Source organism: Engystomops pustulosus, chromosome 2 (genome assembly GCF_040894005.1).
Source record: "Engystomops pustulosus chromosome 2, aEngPut4.maternal, whole genome shotgun sequence".
In the NCBI taxonomy this organism is placed as follows: Eukaryota; Metazoa; Chordata; class Amphibia; order Anura; family Leptodactylidae; genus Engystomops; species Engystomops pustulosus.
This window is the reverse complement of record NC_092412.1, coordinates 144,285,163-144,305,042: the sequence shown is the minus strand read 5'-3', so window position 1 is coordinate 144,305,042 and position 19,880 is coordinate 144,285,163. Positions and strand designations below refer to the sequence as shown.

Below are 19,880 nucleotides of genomic sequence, written 5' to 3'. Positions count from 1 at the left end.
CTTTGCATTGTCCTATGTTCATTTGGTGCAATGGAAAGTCTCACAATAGCGTTTGCACCAGAACTGCACCAAAACAAAGCCAAACATAGACAAAAAAATCAATAATACATCAACCCCACTGAGTTCAGAAGTCAAAAGTAGTCTGTTTTGACAAAATCTATAAGCCAGTTATAGTCATGAAAAAAAGGTTGAACATATTGGGGCAGATTTACTTACCCGGTCCGGCCGGGATTCACTAAGGTAGTTCCTCTGACGTCCACCAGGTGGCGTTGCTGTGCTGAAGTCCGCTGAAATGCACTCACGTACACCGACCTATTCCTGGTGAAGGTAAGTGCAAGCTCCGTGACACTTTTTGTTTTTTAAATGCGGTGGTTTTTCCGAATCCGTTGGGTTTTCGTTCGGCCACGCCCCCCGATTTCCGTTGCGTGCATGCCAGAGCCGATGCGCCAAAATCCGATCGCCTGCGCCAAAATCCGGGGGCAATACAGGGAAAATTGGCGCAAATCAGAAATATTCAGGTAACACGTTGGGAAAACGTGAATCGGGCCCTTAGTAAATGACCCCCATTGTGAGAAATTGGGGGATCTTCATAAAGTCCTTATAGGGTACATAAATAAGATACAAACAACTGAACAGAATCCAACATATTCCATTCAGTTATTCATTATTTAATAAAAATTAGGTCAGGAGAGGTATTTGAAAAATTAGGACACTCCTGCCACTTCCATAGAAAGGAAGAGGCTAAGTATGCCTGATGCTACTGATCAAATGAAGATTAAGACTAATAGTCCAAAGTCTTGGCAGGGAGTGTAAATACTGATCAAATGCCCTTAATTAATGGTGATGTTGATGTTCAACAAGTGTGACCACCTCTCTAACAGTAGACTTTTTTGAGGCTTGTCAGTGTAAAGCCAAGGAGGAAAGACATGTCATATATAAAAATAATAATGATAATAATAATTATTATAACTATATAAATAAATGCTACCATCAAAATCAATCATCAATATAATCAAAATCAAGCAAAACCAAGGACACTTACCGTATATGTACTCGAGCATAAATCAACCTTAATATAAGCTGAGACCCCTAATTTTAACAAAAGAACCTGGAAAAACCTATTGACTCGAGTATAAGCCGAGGATGGAAAATTAATTTGTCACATACCCCCGCAGCATATAGCCTGCCAGCCCCTGTAGTATATAGCCTACCTGCTCCCTGTAGTATATAGCCAGCCCCTGTAGTATATAGCCTGCCTTCCCCTGTAGTATATAGCCTGCCAGCCCCTTTAGTATACAGCCTGCCAGACCCTCTAGTATATAGCCTGCCAGACCACTGTAATATATACCCTTTCTGCCTTTGGTAGTATATAGCCTGCCCCCTGTAGCATATAGCCTGCTGGCCCCCTAATATATAGCCTGCTGGCCCCCTGTAGTATATAGCCTGCCAGCCCCTCTAGTATATAGCCTTCCGGCCTCCTGTAGTATATAGCTGTCAGCCCCCTGTAGTGTATAGCCTGCCAGCCTCTGGGAAAACCTATAGACTCAAGTATAAGCAGAGGATGGAAAATGACTTGGTCACATACCCCCTGCAGCATATAGTCTGCCAGCCCCCTGTAGTATATAGCCTGCCTGCTCCCTGTAGTATATAGCCAGCCAGCCCCTGTAGTATATAGCCTGCCAACCCCTTTAGTATATAGCCTGCCAGACCCTATAGTATATAGCCTGCCAGCCCCCTGTAATATATACCCTTTCTGCCTACCATATACTGCCATACTACAGTACTGCAGTAAATGGGGATTTTACTGCTGCCCAATTACAATTTCCCATTGGCCCATTGTAACAAATGATCAGAAAACAAAAAACTCTTGCGCCTTACAAAGACAAGAGGCTGTCATGGAGACAGAATATTGCTCCCAGTAGACATCACGAGTAGCGACGATGTAAGCAAAGATGACGGAAAGCACACGCCACCTACAGCTCTGCCATTTCCCTTTCTGACAGGATCTGTTCTTATTTTAGCTTCTTAAGCCATGTTTTTTTATTTACAAAAAGGCTTTTATAAAATTATGCAAATGAACCTGAGAGGCTCTGGGCTTTATAAATGTTAATGAAGCCTGGAGCCCCTCAGGCTCATTTGTATGCTTTTTTCTTAAAAACCCAGGCATAAGAAGCTTAAAGAAGAGTGGATCATGCAGAGTACACACACACCAGTATAATAGTGTGCTTGGTTTACAATCTTCCTTGATCCTAGTGGTAGATGTCCTTTAAGAGCACACTTCAGTATATGGCCGAGAAGACAAGAAGATGCTACTTATTGGGGTACCTTAGCAAAGACATAGAGCAAAAGTCAAATATATGTGTAAAAAAAGTTTTTTTTTTCTTCAAACACAAATGTAAGCTGTTAAAAAAATATTTAAAATTGTAAAAGGGCATTTACAATACGTTCACAAAATGCTCCGAACTTTTTAGCAATTATTATGAATGATTCAGTTTTGAAAATGGCTTTTCAATCAAGTGCTCCATAAATATTCATAGGTCAAATCACTTGACAAGTTATGTTCAGTGGTTTTTCTACTCATGCACCATTTTCAAGTTATGTTATCAAATCACAAGTACATATGTGTTTTATTTTCATATACTTCTGTGTTTTATTTTAACTTGGAAACCACTGCCATATATTTGTATGGTCTGATTCTGCTATTGTTGAAATCACGCTTACATTATGACTAAATTAATCCATATGTTTGTGTTACAAAAATGGTCACAGTATCATAAAGTTCTATATTAGTATAGAAAAAGCATTTTTGGTGAATATATCCACTAAAAGGAATTTTGGCTTGTATATTGCCAATTTATATCAACTGCTTATGAGTAACTTCTAAAACAGCTTATGTTAATATATGTAACTTGATGGTCCAACTTCTTCCCTGAAATATATTGTCTACGTACACTTTAATGAATAGTATTTCTGTTCAAGCAACACCAGTATCAGTACTACTATACAGTGTATCTATACAGCAAGTCCCTTTAGACTATCCTGTAATTTGAACAACATAAAAAATGCTGGATTGTCAGGCAATGTTCTGCCAACAAATGTCATCTGCACTAGAATAAACTTGCCAAGAGTTTGCACCTGTTAAAGAGTAATTCTCTCTAACAGTTAATGAGAATGGTGAGATCAATTAAAGGAAGAAGCAATTGTGACCACATATTATATCATATGTTCTACTGTACTATTAGCTATTCAAGTAGTTTGGGTAACTCACGGTAAGGGTGATTATTTTTTAAAAAACAAAACATTAAAATGGCATAGTTACAGGTCAAAAACCTCAGATTATTGGGGATCTGGGTACTTTGAACCCTTTAATCGCTAAAGTGAGGCATGCACTGCTTTTCTTTTGATCGCTTTAACGCAGGTCCATGGGAGAATGGAAAGCAGAGGATGGATTCAATTTATCCAAACACCTCCTGACCGGATTTCTGAAAGTCTAAAGCAGTGACAAATGGACATGAAGGTGCACAGTAATTCAGTCCCTTCATATTAGTCATCTAATTTAGCTAATCTGTGACCTAGTAGTGTTTGGCAAACCTAATGCTGCAACCACTTCGTAGGCAACAGTGTTTTAGCATCCCATGTAGATTTTATTTGTGAATTCATGTTAACCTACCGAGAATACGCAAAAACCATGTAAAAATTATTCTTGTGAAGACTTCATTTTTTTGGATCTACCATATGTTAGACTAAAGCACATTCATTTTATCTGTTCCTCAGGGACCTTAAAGGGATGGCTTGCTTTTATAGCATATTATTATAATAAATCTACTAAATACTACCAAAGGAGAAATGATGCAGAATTTATATGAGTGATGCATTGTTAATACAAATATGTATCAAAAACAATCTATAATGTATCAAACAAATAAAACAAGAAGACTGTGAATGCAAATTTTAGTAGCTCCAGCTGTGATACTTGAAGCATTGGGACCTACAGCTTATAACTCATAAGACCTATATACAATTTATCTCGGCTGCAGAGGCAACACCTTGCAGAAAATGACTTACTTTCTCCTAGTGTTTCCACTTCAATGGTCGGACTATAACTTCCATAATCTTGGGAAAATGATGATGTGCGGATTTGGAAGACATAGACAGTTCCTGGTTTTAGGTTATGAACAGTAACGGATGTCAAGGGTGTCTTCAGTGTGGAGTAACTTTGGTCTCTTTGGTCCTATGAGAAAATAAGATATTTTTTGTTAGGAAATACCCAAAGCTTGCGGATTTGACTGTGCTGCTGGGCTTTTAATCCTTACCGTTCTGCCTGGCCACACTCTAAATATTTGTGCATAATACAAGCAACTGATCTAGATACACAAAATATTGTGCCAAATTGTAAGCTTTCCAACAGCTTCAGGCCAAACTCATTGCTTTAATAGACAAATTCCTATTATTAGAGGATGCAAAAAAATCTCTTATCTGAAAGCAAATGATTTTCAGGTTATATACTTGATATTTTGATTATAAGATGGGCAAAGATCTATAGTTCTCAGTTAAGGAAGCAGTGAAATGCAAGGTGACTATCTATTGCCATGATCAGTTATAACGAAATGAAATGCGCTAAAATGTGTCTGAGTTAAGCTGCCTAGCATGGATCAGCTTTGATAAATCTGCTTTCACTGAGCAGCATATCAGTTCTTAAAAATCAGTGTACAGCCATTTAGATAGTTCTGCTCCTTACTCAAAATATGGGCTGACCGTGGTATAGGTCTCCTGTTGTATGATGAATTCTGCGATGGATATTAGAGATATTTCTGGCAGAAGATGTAAAGTGCAGACGGTAAGGATAAGATAAGTGGTTTTTGCAGTGTTTTGCTCTGAATTTCCCAAACCAAACCCTCCATCTGGAAGTTATGTTCTGATATTATTGAAGCTTCTTTTTACTGTTGTACTGTAACATATCACTGTCCACAAAAATATAAATGATGAAATATTTAATACATTAGTGTAATGCAGGGAACGAACAGTTGATAAAGCCAGAGACATTGTGCCTTGAGACTAGCCCCAATTGCCTCGCTATTCTTAATCAGTAACTCACAACTAGCCAATGATCTCTTCCTTCACCAAAGGAGAAACCACAGAATGGAAGTGGAGATCATACAAGCAAAGAAGAATAGTCACCAGAGATCATAGCCAAGAGAATAACCACAGTACAAAATCACAATGCAGAAGGATAGTCTGAACAAAGGCAATGGGTCAAAATACAAGACTACCAATATAGCAGATACCAGGAGCTTACTAAGAACTAAATATATAGCTGGCAAAGAGCATTAACATGACATTGCAGCAATGAGAGTGGGGAGAAATTCTGTCAATCACAGCAGGTTAGTTGTTAGTAAACCAAAGCATAGTTTGCAGAAGACAGATGGGTGCACATCAATCAAGGTAGCCATCAAGTATTAACCAGTGTTCACACTAGCAATGTCAGAGTGAAACACAATGACACAATCAGAGCATCCCGAGCCGTACTTTATGGGCAGAGCGTGAGGCCAGCACAGATGTTACAATTAGTATATCATATAATGTAAGGTTAATCAATGTGTAATCAGTGGAGACTCACATAAACTAACGATGCATGTGCTTATGAATGTGTCTGGTAATGCAGCTATAACACTATTACAGTAAATAGAGGGCCACTGTATCAATAGCAGTAGAGTGTCAAGTGAGCAGAAAAGAAGCACTTTTTCCTGTTAAACAGTGAGGTTTAATAGTGGTGGGATATACACAGGCAATAAGGTTCTGGAGCAAGAAAAGTATGTATACTTATGTTTTTGTTATAGAGCAGATGGTTTGATTAAGACAGGGTGTTACGTTTATCATGAATAATGTGCTTTTTCTAATCTTCATAAAGCCAAGATACGAATACCAATGTATGTCAAACTCACCAAAATCTATAGTTTCACTTGTATTGTGTATTTTTGTCCATAGACTCTGACCAAACAAATTATAAAGGAACCATGTAGAATTTTATTTTCAGAATTTTCCAAGTCATTGGGGGCCCGATTCGCGTTTTCCCAACGTGTTACTCGAATATTTCGGATTTGCGCCAATTTCCCCTGTATTGCCCCGGGATTTTGGTGCACGCAATCGGATTATGGCGCATTGGCGCCGGCATGAACGCGATGGAAATCGGGGAGGGCGTGACCGAGCGAAAACCCGACAGATTCGGAAAAACCGCTGCATTTAAAAAAAGAAATGTGTCGCTTGGGACGCGCTTACCTTCACTTGGTCCGGCCTGGTGAACTCCAGTGCGTTCAGATGCTTTTCAGCGCAGCAGCGCCAAATGGTGGACGGCGGAGGAACTACCTTGATGAATCCCGGCCGGACCCGAATGCAGCACAGAGAACGCGCCGCTGGATCGCGGTAAGTAAATCTGCCCCATTGTATTGTTTTTCCACTTAATTGAGTGGAATCAAACAGTAGTGCCATGCATAAGTAAGCCATGTAAGGTGACACCGCTCTTATTGATGTTATGGCCTCTTCAATCAGCTGCTTGGTGGAGGTCCCAAGACTCAGACCCCATCAAACTTATATTGCTATCTACAGAGTTCTGAGGGTAGGCTTTCAATTCAATGAATGCTGAAAACTAGAGATGGGCGAATTGATTCTAATGATTCTAACTTCGGTTAGAATTTCAGGAAAAATTTGCTTCGTCACGAAGCCGAAGTTTATGCTGATTCACGAGAACAAAGTTGTTTTTTTCCTTAGCTCCCAGCTCCCTGGTCTCCGCTCCCCGCTCTCCACTCCCAGCACTCTGCTCCCCGGTCTTTGCTCTCCGATCCCAGAACCACGGTCTTCGCTTCACGGTCTCCGCTCCCCGGTCTTCACACCCCGTTCCATGGTCTCGGATCCCAGCTCCTCGGTCTCGGCTCCCAGGTCTCTGCTCCCAGTCTCCGCTCCCTGGTCTCCACTCCCCGTTCCCCAGTCTCGGCTCCCAGCTCCTCGGTCTCGGCTCTCAGCTCCCAGGTCTCCGCTCCCTGGTCTCCGCTCCCCGTTCTCCGCTCCCAGCACTCCACTCCCCGCTCTCTGCTCCCCGGTCTCCGCTGTCAGCACCCCGGTCTCCGCTCCCTGGTCTCCGCTCCCCGGTCTCCGCTCCCCGGTCTCAGCTCCCCGGTCTTCGCTCCCCGCTCCTCGGTCTCCGCTCCCAGCTCCCTGGTCTCCGCTCCCCGTTCTCCGCTCCCAGCACTCCACTCCCCGCTCTCCGCTCCCTGGTCTCCGCTCCCCGGTCTCCGCTCCCCGGTCTCAGCTCTCCGATCTTCACTCCCCGCTCCTCGGTCTCCGCTCCCAGCTCCCCGGTCGGCGCTCCTGGTCTCCGCTCCCAGTTCTCCGCTCCCCGCTCTCCACTCCCAGCACTCTGCTCCCCAGTCTCTGCTCTCCGCTCCCAGAACCACGCTCTCCGCTCCCCGGTCTCCACTCCCCGTTCCTCGGTCTCTGCTCCCAGCTCCTCGGTCTTGGCTCCCAGCACCCCGGTCTGCGCTCCTCGGCCTCGACTCCCAGCTCCCTGCTCTCCGCTCCCGGTCTCCGCTCCCTGGTCTCCGCTAACCGCTCTCCGCTCCCTGGTCTCCGCTAACCGCTCTCCGCTCCCAGCACTCCGCTCCCCGGTCTACGCTCCCCTGTCTCCACTCCCTGCTCCTCGGTCTACGCTCCCAGCTCCCTGGTCTCCGCTCCCCACTCTCCGCTCCCCGGTCTCTGCTCTCAGCTCCCTGGTCTCCGCTCCCCGCTCCTCGGTCTCCGCTCCCAGCTCCCTGGTCCCTGCTCTCAGCACCTCGCTCCCCGGTCTCTGCTCCCCGGTCTCCGCCCCCTGCTCCTCGGTCTCCGCTGTGTGTGTGTGTGTATATATATATATATATATATATATATATATATATATATGTGTGTGTGTGTGTGTATATATATATATATATATATATATATATATATATATATATATATATATGTGTGTGTATATATATATATATTTGTGTGTGTATATATATATATATATATGTGTGTGTGTGTGTGTGTGTGTATACATATATACATATATATATATATATATATATATATATATATATATATATGCATCATGCCGCAGTGTTTTAGTCCACCTTGGCAACAATCATGTACCTCACTCCCTATGGCAACGAGCATGTACCTCACTCCCTATGGCAACGAGCATGTACCTCAATTCCTATGGCAACGAGCATGTACTTCACTTCCTATGGCAACGAGCATGTACCTCACTCCCCTTGGCAATGCGCATGCATCTCACTCCCCTTGGCAACTAGCATGCACCTCACTCCCCTTGGCAACGAGCATGTACCTTAACCCCCCTTGGCAACGAGCATGTACCTCACTCCACTTGGCAAAGAGCATGTACCTCACTCCCCTTGGCAACGAGCCCTTTTTTGTGTATGTGTTTGTTTTTTTTGTCTTCCAGGACCATGCATGCAGTGGACTACTTTGGATTTGAAGGATTACATCGATGACCAGCATGTTTTTTTACAAATAAAATGGTCAACGAGGGTGTGTGTGCATTTTTATTCAATAAAACTTTGTTTTTGCTATTAAAAATGTGTGGGTTTTTGTGTCACTTTGTATAGTTTGCCATAGTAGTGGGGCTGTTTAGTTGACAGTGCTCATTACCAAGGGCTGGCCTTAGTGTTTGCCCTTTTTTTGGACAAATTTACACTAACGCCAATACTATTACCTCAGTACCCACCGCCACCAGGGGTGCCGGGAAGAACTGGGTACAAACCAGTACCTGACCGTCTATAGATGGTCAGGTAGTGGGGCGGCTGCAGGCTGATATTGTTGCACTGGAATAGCTCCCTAACAGTGGGCTATCCCAGCTCAGTAATGGCTGCTGCTATTTTTTTGTATCAGGCTGATTCGGATTCCACAGATTTTTTTTTTGTTGCCAATATATGAAAAAAAAGAATGTGGGTTTCCCCCTATTAATAAGGGGGACCCACGTCATTTTTTTCCCCATTTTTGGCCAAAATATGAAAAAAATGTGGGTGTCCCCCTATTAATAAGGGGAATCCCTCGTAATTTTTCCCCATTTTTTGGCCAAAAATTAAGAAAAAGAGGATGTGGGGTCCCCATTAATTAATTGGGGGAAACCCAGATGATTTTTTTTAATTTCTGGCCAAAAAAACGTGGGGCCCCTCCAATTGTCCAAATCAGCCCAATACAAAAAAACAGCTGTAGCTTGCCATTACTGAGCAGGGATAGCCCATTATTAGGGGACTATTCCAGCACAACAATAACAGCCTGCAGCCGCCCCACTACCTGACCATCTATAGACAGTCAGGTACTGGTTTGTACCCGCCACCGCTGGTGGTGGTGGGTACCAAGTTAATAGTATTGGTGTTAGTGTAAATTTTCCCGAAAAAGGGCAAACACTAAGGCCAGCCCTTAGTAATGAGCACCGTCAATTAGCACCATTGCTATGGCAAATTATACAAAGTGACACCGAAAAAACCCACACTTTTAATAACAAAAAGAAAGCTTTATTGAAACAGTGTGGTGAAAGTGAACACCTGACAACAATTTACAGTTATGGATATCATTGTGCCACTCTGCGGGCTCCTGCTGCTTCTGATGCCACCTTCACACTATATCATTGTGCCACTCTGTGGCTTTCCCTGTTGCTGACACCATGTTGCTGACACCTGTGGACTCCTGCTGCTGCTTCTTCTGTCGCCACCTCCACACTTTTATCATTGTGCCACTTTGTGGCCTCCTGTTGCTGCTGCCACCTCCACACTATATAATTGTGACACTCTGTGGCTTTCCCTGTTACTGCCACCATGGTGCTGCCACCTGTGGGATCCTGCTGCTGATGCCACCTCCACACTAAATCATTGTGCCACTCTGTGGCTATCCCTGTTGCTGCCACCATGTTGCTGCCACCTGTGGGCTCCTGCTGCTGCTTCTGCTGCCGCCACCTCCACACTCTTATCGTTATGCCACTTTGTGGCCTACCATGTTTCCACCACCTCCATAATTTGTCATTGTGCCACTCTGCAGCCTACTCATGCTGCTGCCAACTGACCGCTGTCTCCCTGGAACACCCTGTGATTTCCATAATGCTGTTTTCACCCTCCATCGCTCTATGACGTTGCCACTACGTTTGGTTTTCCCCTTCACTTCATCTGTCAGAAGGATGAAAAGGTTCAGAATTGATAGCCAAAAGCAGGAGTGGATACAGAACACAGAGGACATGCACGTATCCCATTTGTTGCTCATCTCTATTCTGGATCAACTCCTGTTTGTTTTTGGCTTTAGCAATACTGATGGATTATTCACCGATTGAAAGAGGACACTGACGCGTGAAAAGAAGGACAAAATGATACATCAATGCAAAATTACTGCCAACATCCTCTGCACTCTTTTGGGGGGCTTTCCACAAGTATCCGCGTTTAACAGAACAGGTTCTGTCGTAATCTATGGAATCATCTGATGTCAGTGTAAAAAGAGTGCACTCTTTGATGTTATAGTGGGATCTTGGCCCTCAGCTCAGTCCTTTCGAGCTGGCACAGACGTTACCTTGTCAGGCTGTGTTCCCGCTTCGCTTATTTGGGGAAGTTGGCCTATGTAAGTGCACATGGAAGTGAAGAGTGAAGTGATTCAAAGAGCTGCGGCTGTCATGTGCGTGTCATACTTATACACAGCATTGTTTGAAGACCAAACCACGCTCCCTATGCATATTTAAGCATGGCACAACATTCTACAACACCCCACAGGCTCTCTGCAGCCAGGAAATGCCTGTTTTTTAACGTGATTCATTTTGATTCGATTCAATTTTTTTCAAAAAATTCGGCGAATCGGGACAAAACGAATTTTAAACCCCTGAAAACCCCTATCACTCTAGTAGACATTAGGAAGGGTGTCCAAGGGTGCCTACAGGACTCCTATATAGCAAACTGTGCAGGTAAAATATCTATTATGGGTCTGTCCAGGGCACTGGGATGCTGGGAGATTTGGCTATCTTTATATTACATGGCAAACCATTCTTCAATAAATGCAGATAATTGCCATCTCATTTCAAATCATTTTATTTTTTTTCATTAGTTGGATTAAGAAGTATCTATGCAATGACTTTAGGACGTAACATTACAAAGAACACACCACCTATTGTATAAAAATTCAGTTACATATTTGTGATAGTAGTGTCATCTCAATTGCATAGTAAAATGTGTTTTTTAACTTTTAGGAATTTGCAAGATTATGAATTTCCAAAAATGACCCTCCTCAATACCAGCTGGCTCCAAAACTGTCATCCAAAAAATAAAGTCATGCACAATGATTGCAGATAAATAGTTGTAATAATCAGCCAGGTATTTTGCAGTGTCAGATCATGATGTGTAAAGCATAGAAAATGTATCCCAAAAAGTCATTTAATACAGTGCATTTAAGCACTCGTCCCTCACTTTCTCATTTACTAGTTGATCCACTGCCAAAGTCAGAGAATGTATAATTTTAATTAAATTATCACATAGTTAACAGAAACAGGCAATTAATAACTTATTATGTCATACAGTCTTCTGATGAGAATAGATAGGAAACTATCTTCAATTTTTAATATTCATTTTCATCTTCTATTCTCAAAGGGAAGTAAAGTTTAATTTGGTGTTCTAGACACTTCTACCAGGAATAAAACAACAGAAGGTATTCATTTTCTTCTACTGTTTGTAGTGTTAGACTATCGTTTGGCTTTGCATGTCAAGATCAATTCATGTCAAGATTGAAATCAATTACTGTAAGCTTCATTGTTCTATAATATTTTTGCTTGATTCCAAAATGAAAAATATAACAAGCTTTTAATTGGTCTTCATTAAAAATGTTCTACTATTTTGCTGTTGGCCTCTTAAATATTTGCTATCCGCCCCTGGCGCTAATTGCCTCCAGAGTGCTGGGTATACTAGGAGGTTCTGGCTTCCAGATATATCTGATGGGTTGCTGTGCAGGTGCTTTTGCTTGTTGGCAATTCTATGCAAGGCCCTGCAGTTGAAAATTCTATGCAAGGACATGTCCGGTGCCCATTCAGGATTGCTGCCCTGCACCTCTGCACTTGGTATAGCCTGGTCCCATTCAATGCCCACTTCGCTGCTGGCTGCAAATAATAGCAATTTCTGACAAAGGGGAGGAGACTCCTAAAATCACAAGAAATGTGACATTTTACATCTTTATTTAAATTGAAAAGAGAATAAATAGAGATGAGGCTGTTATCCGGCACATACAAAGAGGAAAAGCAGACAATAAAATTAGAAGCCATGCAGCTACTATTTTTACAGGCCTAAATAATAGAGCCCCTTAGTGATCACCAAATTAACACCCAGTGCCAGTCATAAATAAGGTCACCCCATATAAGGTTTACATAGGTAGCCAGTTCAGAAAATTAGTCATTGAAAAGAAATGTTCTTATGTTATTGGGTGTAATGTTCCTTTAAAATGTTTTTCATTTGTAAGCTGTACCTCTGCTTTAATTCACTTTTGGCTCTAGCTTTCAAGATTAACTCAGAGAGGATTAAGTTATTCCTCGGGACAATATAAAAGTCAGCTTTTCACATGAATACTGAATGCTTCCTTGCCTGCGCAGACAATAAATGTGTTACAATAATGTCTGAAGGACAGCAGCATTTATTCTGAATAATGCAAGCGTACAGAAAGCGGGATCATTGGTTCGTATGCTACCAGTGCTTTATAGCTAGTGAGAAGGAAATAGGAGACGTCTAAACGTACAAATGCTGAAGAAATCCATAGCTCTGTTACCTATTTTTCTTCAACAAAGACTTTGCTGCTTTGCTTATCTGCGCTGATTTGTAATCTCTTCAGAAGCAGCATCCATAATTAATAGCATCTCACGGCCAACAAGATGTGACATCTTTCCAGCTCGGCTTGTAATTTATTTGGTGACCCTGGCAGAGGCAGGATGGGACCTTTCCCAAGTGAGAACTGATAAAACCAAAAGAGGTATGAGATTGCTTGTAATCTCAGTAACCACACTCTTCTTGTCTTTTGCCCTGTATCAGACCTGTGCAAATGACTCTGATTGCCTCAGCCACCAGATCTGTCTATGCTGCAGCTTTTACTTTGAACTTTGGTTACAGTAAAATCATGGCTAGATAAAGTATTACATGTGTTACATGGCAGGTTTATTAATCTGTTTATGGCATAATTATGTTTTAATCTGCACATTTTAGACAGTTTTCAGGCACTTCTACGACTGGTTTGACAAAAGGGGTGTGGCCTATGGAAAGGAGGCGTGACTTCACAGAAAAAAAAATCTGTGCACTAAATATAATGTTAACCCATTAAATAAGCCAACTAAGAGGGTTTGCAAATTCTGACTAGACAGTGTCAAGCAATAACAGATTTATGATCCAGCATCTGATTTTTATATGAATCTTGTGCAGCACAATACTGTGTAGTCTAACTACTTACCATTTCTTACCTTATGGCACTCTTCATAAATCTGCCCCTTTGTGTTTGTAGTGTAATAATTACTCTAGTGATCCATTATGCATATCATATCTTAAGATAAAACTTAACCTTTCCACTAATAGCACAAGGGCAAGAAAATATAAAACCTGCAATAGGCCAGAGATATAACCAAGGACTAAGGTTGCAATAAAGGGATTGTTTGGAGATTGGAAAATGTATCTGCTTTCTTCCAAGCATAGCACCAGACATGACCCTTTATAGAGTTTAATGGAGCTTAGGTGCAGTACCTTGCAGTACCAATGGGCAGTCTAGGAGTTTTTTTTTTTTTATTTTAAAAAAAGCAGTCATGTTTTTCAACCTCTGGACAACCCCTTTAAATACACCTCACACTTGTTCAGAGACATAGGCTGCAGGTTACTTTTCTTAACCATCCCGCTCTTTACCAGAAGATTATTTCTCATAGATTTCAGATGGTGTCATGGCTTTCCATGGCTTTCTATAGCTCTCTTTCTCTATGTGTTTGAGATTTTTCCAAATGTTTCATTATTACACATAACTTTATATGAAAATATCTATATTTATATTTATAATTCAGTGATGATCATTGTAAAATTCCAGAGTGTGGACGGGGACTCTCTAAGCAGACACTTCATGATTCCTCTGTGCTATAAGATGTTGTGTACTGAGAAGCTATAGAGTCTGCTCACCTGAAGATCATGCAGCAGCTTCTGGTAAGGTTGGAGCACGGACAACTCTTGTTCCCAGTCCAGCACAAGCAAAAACATGTAGCGGATCCAGCTTCACACAACCATCCAGGGTCAGTAAAAACATAGCAATTTATTTCATATTCTCTAAAAATTCACAGAGGCAGGTGAACATATAGGAGAACACAGACATAGACAGCGTAAATGCCTTTTACGCTGTGTATGTCTGTATTCTCCTATATGTTCATCTGCCGCTGTGAATTTTTAGAGAATATGAAATAAATTGCTATGTTTTTACTGACCCTGGATGGTTGCGTGAAGCTGGATCCGCTACATGTTTTTGCTTATAAGATGTTGTGTGCTGACAATGTGCTTAAATTATCAGGGTACAGGTTTATCTACACTTTTATTTAGCTTCTGAACATTCTACTAACATCTGATACATAGAAAAAGAGAGATGAGACAGATCAAAGATGAGAGATAAATATAAAACACAATGACATTTTAAGCTCTATTCGCTCACCTAATCAATAAAACACACAGTTAGTCCTGCTATAAAGACCTTATCTGTCTGTAGCTTGTAGAGTAAGTCTCTGCACTCTGTGCTTGCCGGCAGGAATTGCCTGTGTATGAGCTCTTACTGTAATGCAGCGGGGAAGCGCAGGAGGCAGGGAGCACTGCAGTGTGCAGATAAGAGGAGCAATTCATAAGAGGAATCGGACCATAGTCAGAAGATTTACGGTTGTATCCAGGGATAACAAATTTGTATTCACCATGACTGAAATGCTGTATTTTTGTTAATAACATTTAATTAAATAATGTGTTGTTTTGTTATCCTGAGTATATTTAAGTACTTTGTCTTGGTGGGAATATCTCTTTAATAGTGTGGATTGGATGGGTTGTAACAAACATCTAGTGAGAAATGTCAATAGCACCTTTAGTATATTGACTTACCCGTATTTTCCGGACTATAAGGCGCACTTAAAAGCCTTGGATTTCCGTGGAAATCCAAAGTGCGCCTTATAGTCCGGTGCGCCCTATGTATGGCGCTGGGCAGTGGACCATACTTACATAGGTCCCCGCTACCGGTCAACTTCTGCCGCGTGGTCTGCAGTTCCCGCTGGAGATCTGCTGTCTCCGGTAGCGGGGACCTATGTAAGTATGGTCCGCTGCCCTCCTCCACCTCCCCCTCACCTTCCCCGCTCACCTTCCCCGCGTTCCCCGTCGCGTCTCGGCATCGCGTCGCGTCTCGGCGTCGCGTCGCGTCCCGTCGGGTCTCCGCTCCGCCCCCGGACCTCCGCCACGCCCCCGGACCCCGCGCCTTATAGTCCGATGCGCCTTATATATGAAATTATTACATATATAAGGCGCATCGGACTAATGCGCCTTATAGTCCGGTGCGCCGTATAGGGCGGAAAATACGGTATAAACTTATAAAATTGATGAGATGTTCGAAACTTATTTCGCCTGCTGTATGTTTGTCAAATGGCAGTTTCAGTGTATTTCACAAAAAGATGATTCTCAAAAACCCCACCCCCCACTATAAGAAATTACAAAGAATATATTTCACCAAGAAGTAGTTGTTGGAATCAAACTTTTTATGTGTGTAAATGTAATAATGATAAATGTAATTATTATTTGGAGTCTCCTGTACCCTGCTGCCCCCCCCCCCCAATGCATGGAGGGATTTGTGTAGGTTTGCCATGGTATTTTTCCACTAGATGTTACAGCTTAGGCCTGTAGATCCTACATACTTGTAGGTGGCTGAAGCTTTTGTCCCAACTTCTCCCATAAATGTTTGCGTAGTGATAAATGTGGCAACTGATCAAGCCCTAAAGGTGTTGTTATCCGGCATTGTTAGACATTGTTAGACATCCTTGTTCTGTGTAATTTATGATTATTTGTCTGTGAACCAGCTGTTGGAAGGTCTGACATGTAAGGGAACACATAGGATATCTTGCACATACAGTATCGCTTAGTGTCTCTCATATTATCACAAGGGGTAACAGACATTAACATGTGATGGCTCTCTAGATCGCAACACATGTAGTTGTAGCAGTGTGATGCTCCACCACAAAGGCAGGAATGAAGTGCTTACTAGGAGACCTGCTTAATAGAAACCAAATGCTTTTGTATCCCTGACAGATCCTGGCTTCACCTTTAAAGATGATATGGTTCTAGTCTGTAGGCAGGGATGTAAATGCAAGGGTAGTCTCTGCCCACTTCACCTCTGGTGAGAAAGAATTTTGTCAAACACTTTCAGAACAGAAAATGCCATAAATTTGGAAAGAAAAGGGCACGCAACACAAAGTAGGTATCATTCTGTTTGTTTTCAAAGGGGGAATCACATATAATAATTTGGTAAAGTCACTATAGCTTTACAGTTATGCTTTAAATACACATGTAAGCTAAATTTAAAAACTTGGACTAACATTGCTACTGAAAAAAATATGTAAAATTTAAGAAGTTTGTCCTGTATTCAGACATATTGATAAATGTTTTCATATGAAAACAAACTTCAATGGAATCAACATCAGTTTTGGGCATGTAATACTGCACATGGTTGGTAGGCAGCAGTCCTTGAGAAGTCTGTAACCACAGGGTTGTGAAAAGTGCATTAATATTCCAGGATTGTAACTAGATTTGGAACATTGTAGTGCAGTGGTGTGTGAGGTCTCTTCACTGAACAAAGTGAAGAGCTGAGTAACTGCTGTTGTACTTAAATAAAAGACTGCTATTGCAGTGACTCAAAGCAGACGTGAGGAGCTGTGCTGAGCAAAAAAACCCGCAATGACAAACATAGCAAGCGTTTAAGCATCTTATTCACAGTAGTTTTCAGCTCTTTCCACAGATTCTTGATTGGATTTAGGTCTGGACTTGGCCATTCTAACACCTGGCTATGTTTATTTGTTGACCATTCCATTGTAGATTTTGCTTTATGTTTGGAAGATAAATCTCCATACCAGTCTCAGGTAGCAGACTCCAACAGGTTTTTTTCCAGAATGGTTCTGTATTTGGCTCCATCAGTCTCCCCATCAATTTTAACCATCTCCCTTATCCGTGCTAAAGAAAAGCAGGCCCAAACCATGACGCTGCTACCGCCATGTTTGATGGTGAGGATGGTTTGTTTAGGGTGATGAGCTGTGTTGCTCTTACGCAAACGTATCATTTGGAAAAAAAAGTTTGATTTTGGTTTCATCTGACCAGAGCACCTTCTTCCACATGTTTGGTGTCTCCCAGGTGGCTTGTGATAAACTTTAAGCAATACTTTTTATGAATATCTTTGAGAAATGGCTTTCTTCTTGCCACTCTTCCATAAAAGCCAGATTTGTGCAGTGTACGACTGATTGTTGTCCTATGGATAGACTCTCCCAACCCCTGCTATAGATCTCTTCAGTTCATCCAGAGTGATCATGGGCCTCTCGGGTGCATCCTTCCACTACAATATGATCGCTTGCACAATGCTTCTTGGGATGTTTAAGGTTTGTGAAATCTCTTTGTATCCAAATCTGGCTTTAAACTTCTCCATGACGGTATCATGGATCTTTGCTGCACTGAAAGTAAAGGGGCCGAATAATATTGAACACCCCACTTTTCAGTTTATTATTTTTAACAAAAGTTTAAAATATCCCCCAAAAAATTTTTCACTTCACAATTGTGTCCCACTTGTTGTTGATTCTCCACTTTATATTTGAAGCCTGAAATGTGGCAAAAGGTACCTTTCGAAACATTGTAGGTAAATGCAGAATATTGCAGCTATCCAAAATTTCTCTCTGCTCTCGGTGCATCATTTATTTTTGTCAATAAATTTAAATAGCAAAATGAAAAGTAACATTTTTGTTAGGATATTTGTTAGTTTTATGTTAGGTTTAAATGTCTCTGACCAATACCCATCTGAAATTCTACCAGTATACAATGCCAAAAAACCAAGCAAGGAACAAATGTTGTGTCAGATTCCAGCAGTGCTGAAAGCACTCCACACTCTATTACAAATTATGCTGTCAAAAGATGCCTGCCTCAGTTACAACAGTGTGAAAGGGATTATGGGAAAAGAGAAGTCATGAGGCAACGCTCGGTCGGTGGAGATTAGCATGATAAATGGCAGTGATCTTCAGAAATCATGTAAAACATTTATGGAAATGTGTATGTTGCATTTTAATGTAATAAACTAGCTTCCAGTGAATACAATATATGTAGCATAAAGACACAGACACCATTTGTATACAGGATTTATAAAAAAAAAATGATCTTGTAAAAATGGAAAAATGTGTGTGGAATAAATGCTACTCTGCTAGGTTACAATATATCTCAATAATGCATACAGCGAGCTCTGGTGAGGAAATTTCATGACTAGATGGGAACAGCTTTATTACTAGTTTCCTGCAGCAAGTTATGGGGTAGGTAATACACAAAGCGAACAGCACAAAAGCAGAGCGATGATGTGAAGAACAGGAGCATATATACTGGAGGCAGCGTTCTCATTACATTCATTCACTTTCCCTTTAGACATACTATTAGCAATATTTTTAAATGTAGATTTTCTTGCACTGCAATGCATTTCAAGGTGCCTATAGCACTACATAGCATGGACGACCAACAGTCCAATGCCGCCAATTGATAGCTCACATGTCCTTAAGTGGCCATAGCACTTCTACAGCAAAAAGTATAGACCAGGTGAGAACCTGGGAATAGTTATTCAAAGTTTTTAGCAAAGTTGCTAAGTCTTTTTTTTTGGTGTAAAAGTTAATTCCACCTGCTGTCCTCAATCATTTAAATTTTGATTCCATATGCTGGTTCTAACACCAGCTGATTGGACATCACCTTGCCCTACTTCCTCCTTTTCTTCCTTTTCAAATATTTATAGGTTACTTTTAAGAGACTATTAATGTCTGATCGTAGGGGTTCAACTACTGGGATCCCAAAAATCAATGCTTAGTTGTTTACAAACTTGCTATGCAGTAGACACACAGGTGGCCGTGTCTTCTACTACAGCTGAATCCCTACTAAAAAATGCTGATTTTTTTTTTAATTAACTAATATAAACTTTGCATGTTCTCTGTCTATAGTGTATGTAGTCACCATTTTTGCCATTACCAATATGTGCGCCAAAATACATTGTTACATATATTAATATAACCCAATATTATGAAAAGGGTAAGTCCACATGGGCTACAATTAATTATTTATTGGAGAATCACAGGTAAAAAAACCAAAGCATATACAGTAAAAGAAACAGCAAGCTTATTAGCTGCAAGGTTATTAGCTGCAACTGGGAATGGAGTAGCAGCCAGGCATGGATCTCAATTTTAACTTTTGCGGGACTTTTGAGAATAGCAAAGTTTCTTAGATACCTATTCTCAGAATTTTGAAAGTGGTATTCCCAAAAAGACAAGATTCTTATATATACTCAGTGTCACGAACCCGACTCACCGGAGTTCACACACTGGGATAACTACTCTATGGAGATCCAGAATTTAGCCCTTAAGCTCCGCCCACTTCCACAAAATGGTGTCCTTACGCTAAATTTACTCCACAGAATCCGCACTGCCACCACCCACGAGTTACTTATGCAAAGAAGGCCGTAGGCACCTCAACCACACAGACAATGCACCCTGATGATAACTCAGCACATGCACTCACTACTTACACTATATTACAATTATAAACTCACACAGAACATGCAATCGC

At 41.4% G+C, this 19,880-nt stretch overlaps 1 protein-coding gene across 1 annotated transcript in view; it reads right to left on the bottom strand.

Annotated features, from left to right (window-relative positions):
* Nucleotides 1–19,880, bottom strand: part of EPHA10 (EPH receptor A10) — a 461,510-nt gene that overhangs the window by 88,832 nt on the left and 352,798 nt on the right. Inside the window, exon 7 of the mRNA XM_072136754.1 lies at nucleotides 4,066–4,231. Within this exon, the coding sequence (XP_071992855.1) occupies nucleotides 4,066–4,231 (166 nt within the window). The remainder of the gene's footprint in view (nucleotides 1–4,065; nucleotides 4,232–19,880) is intronic.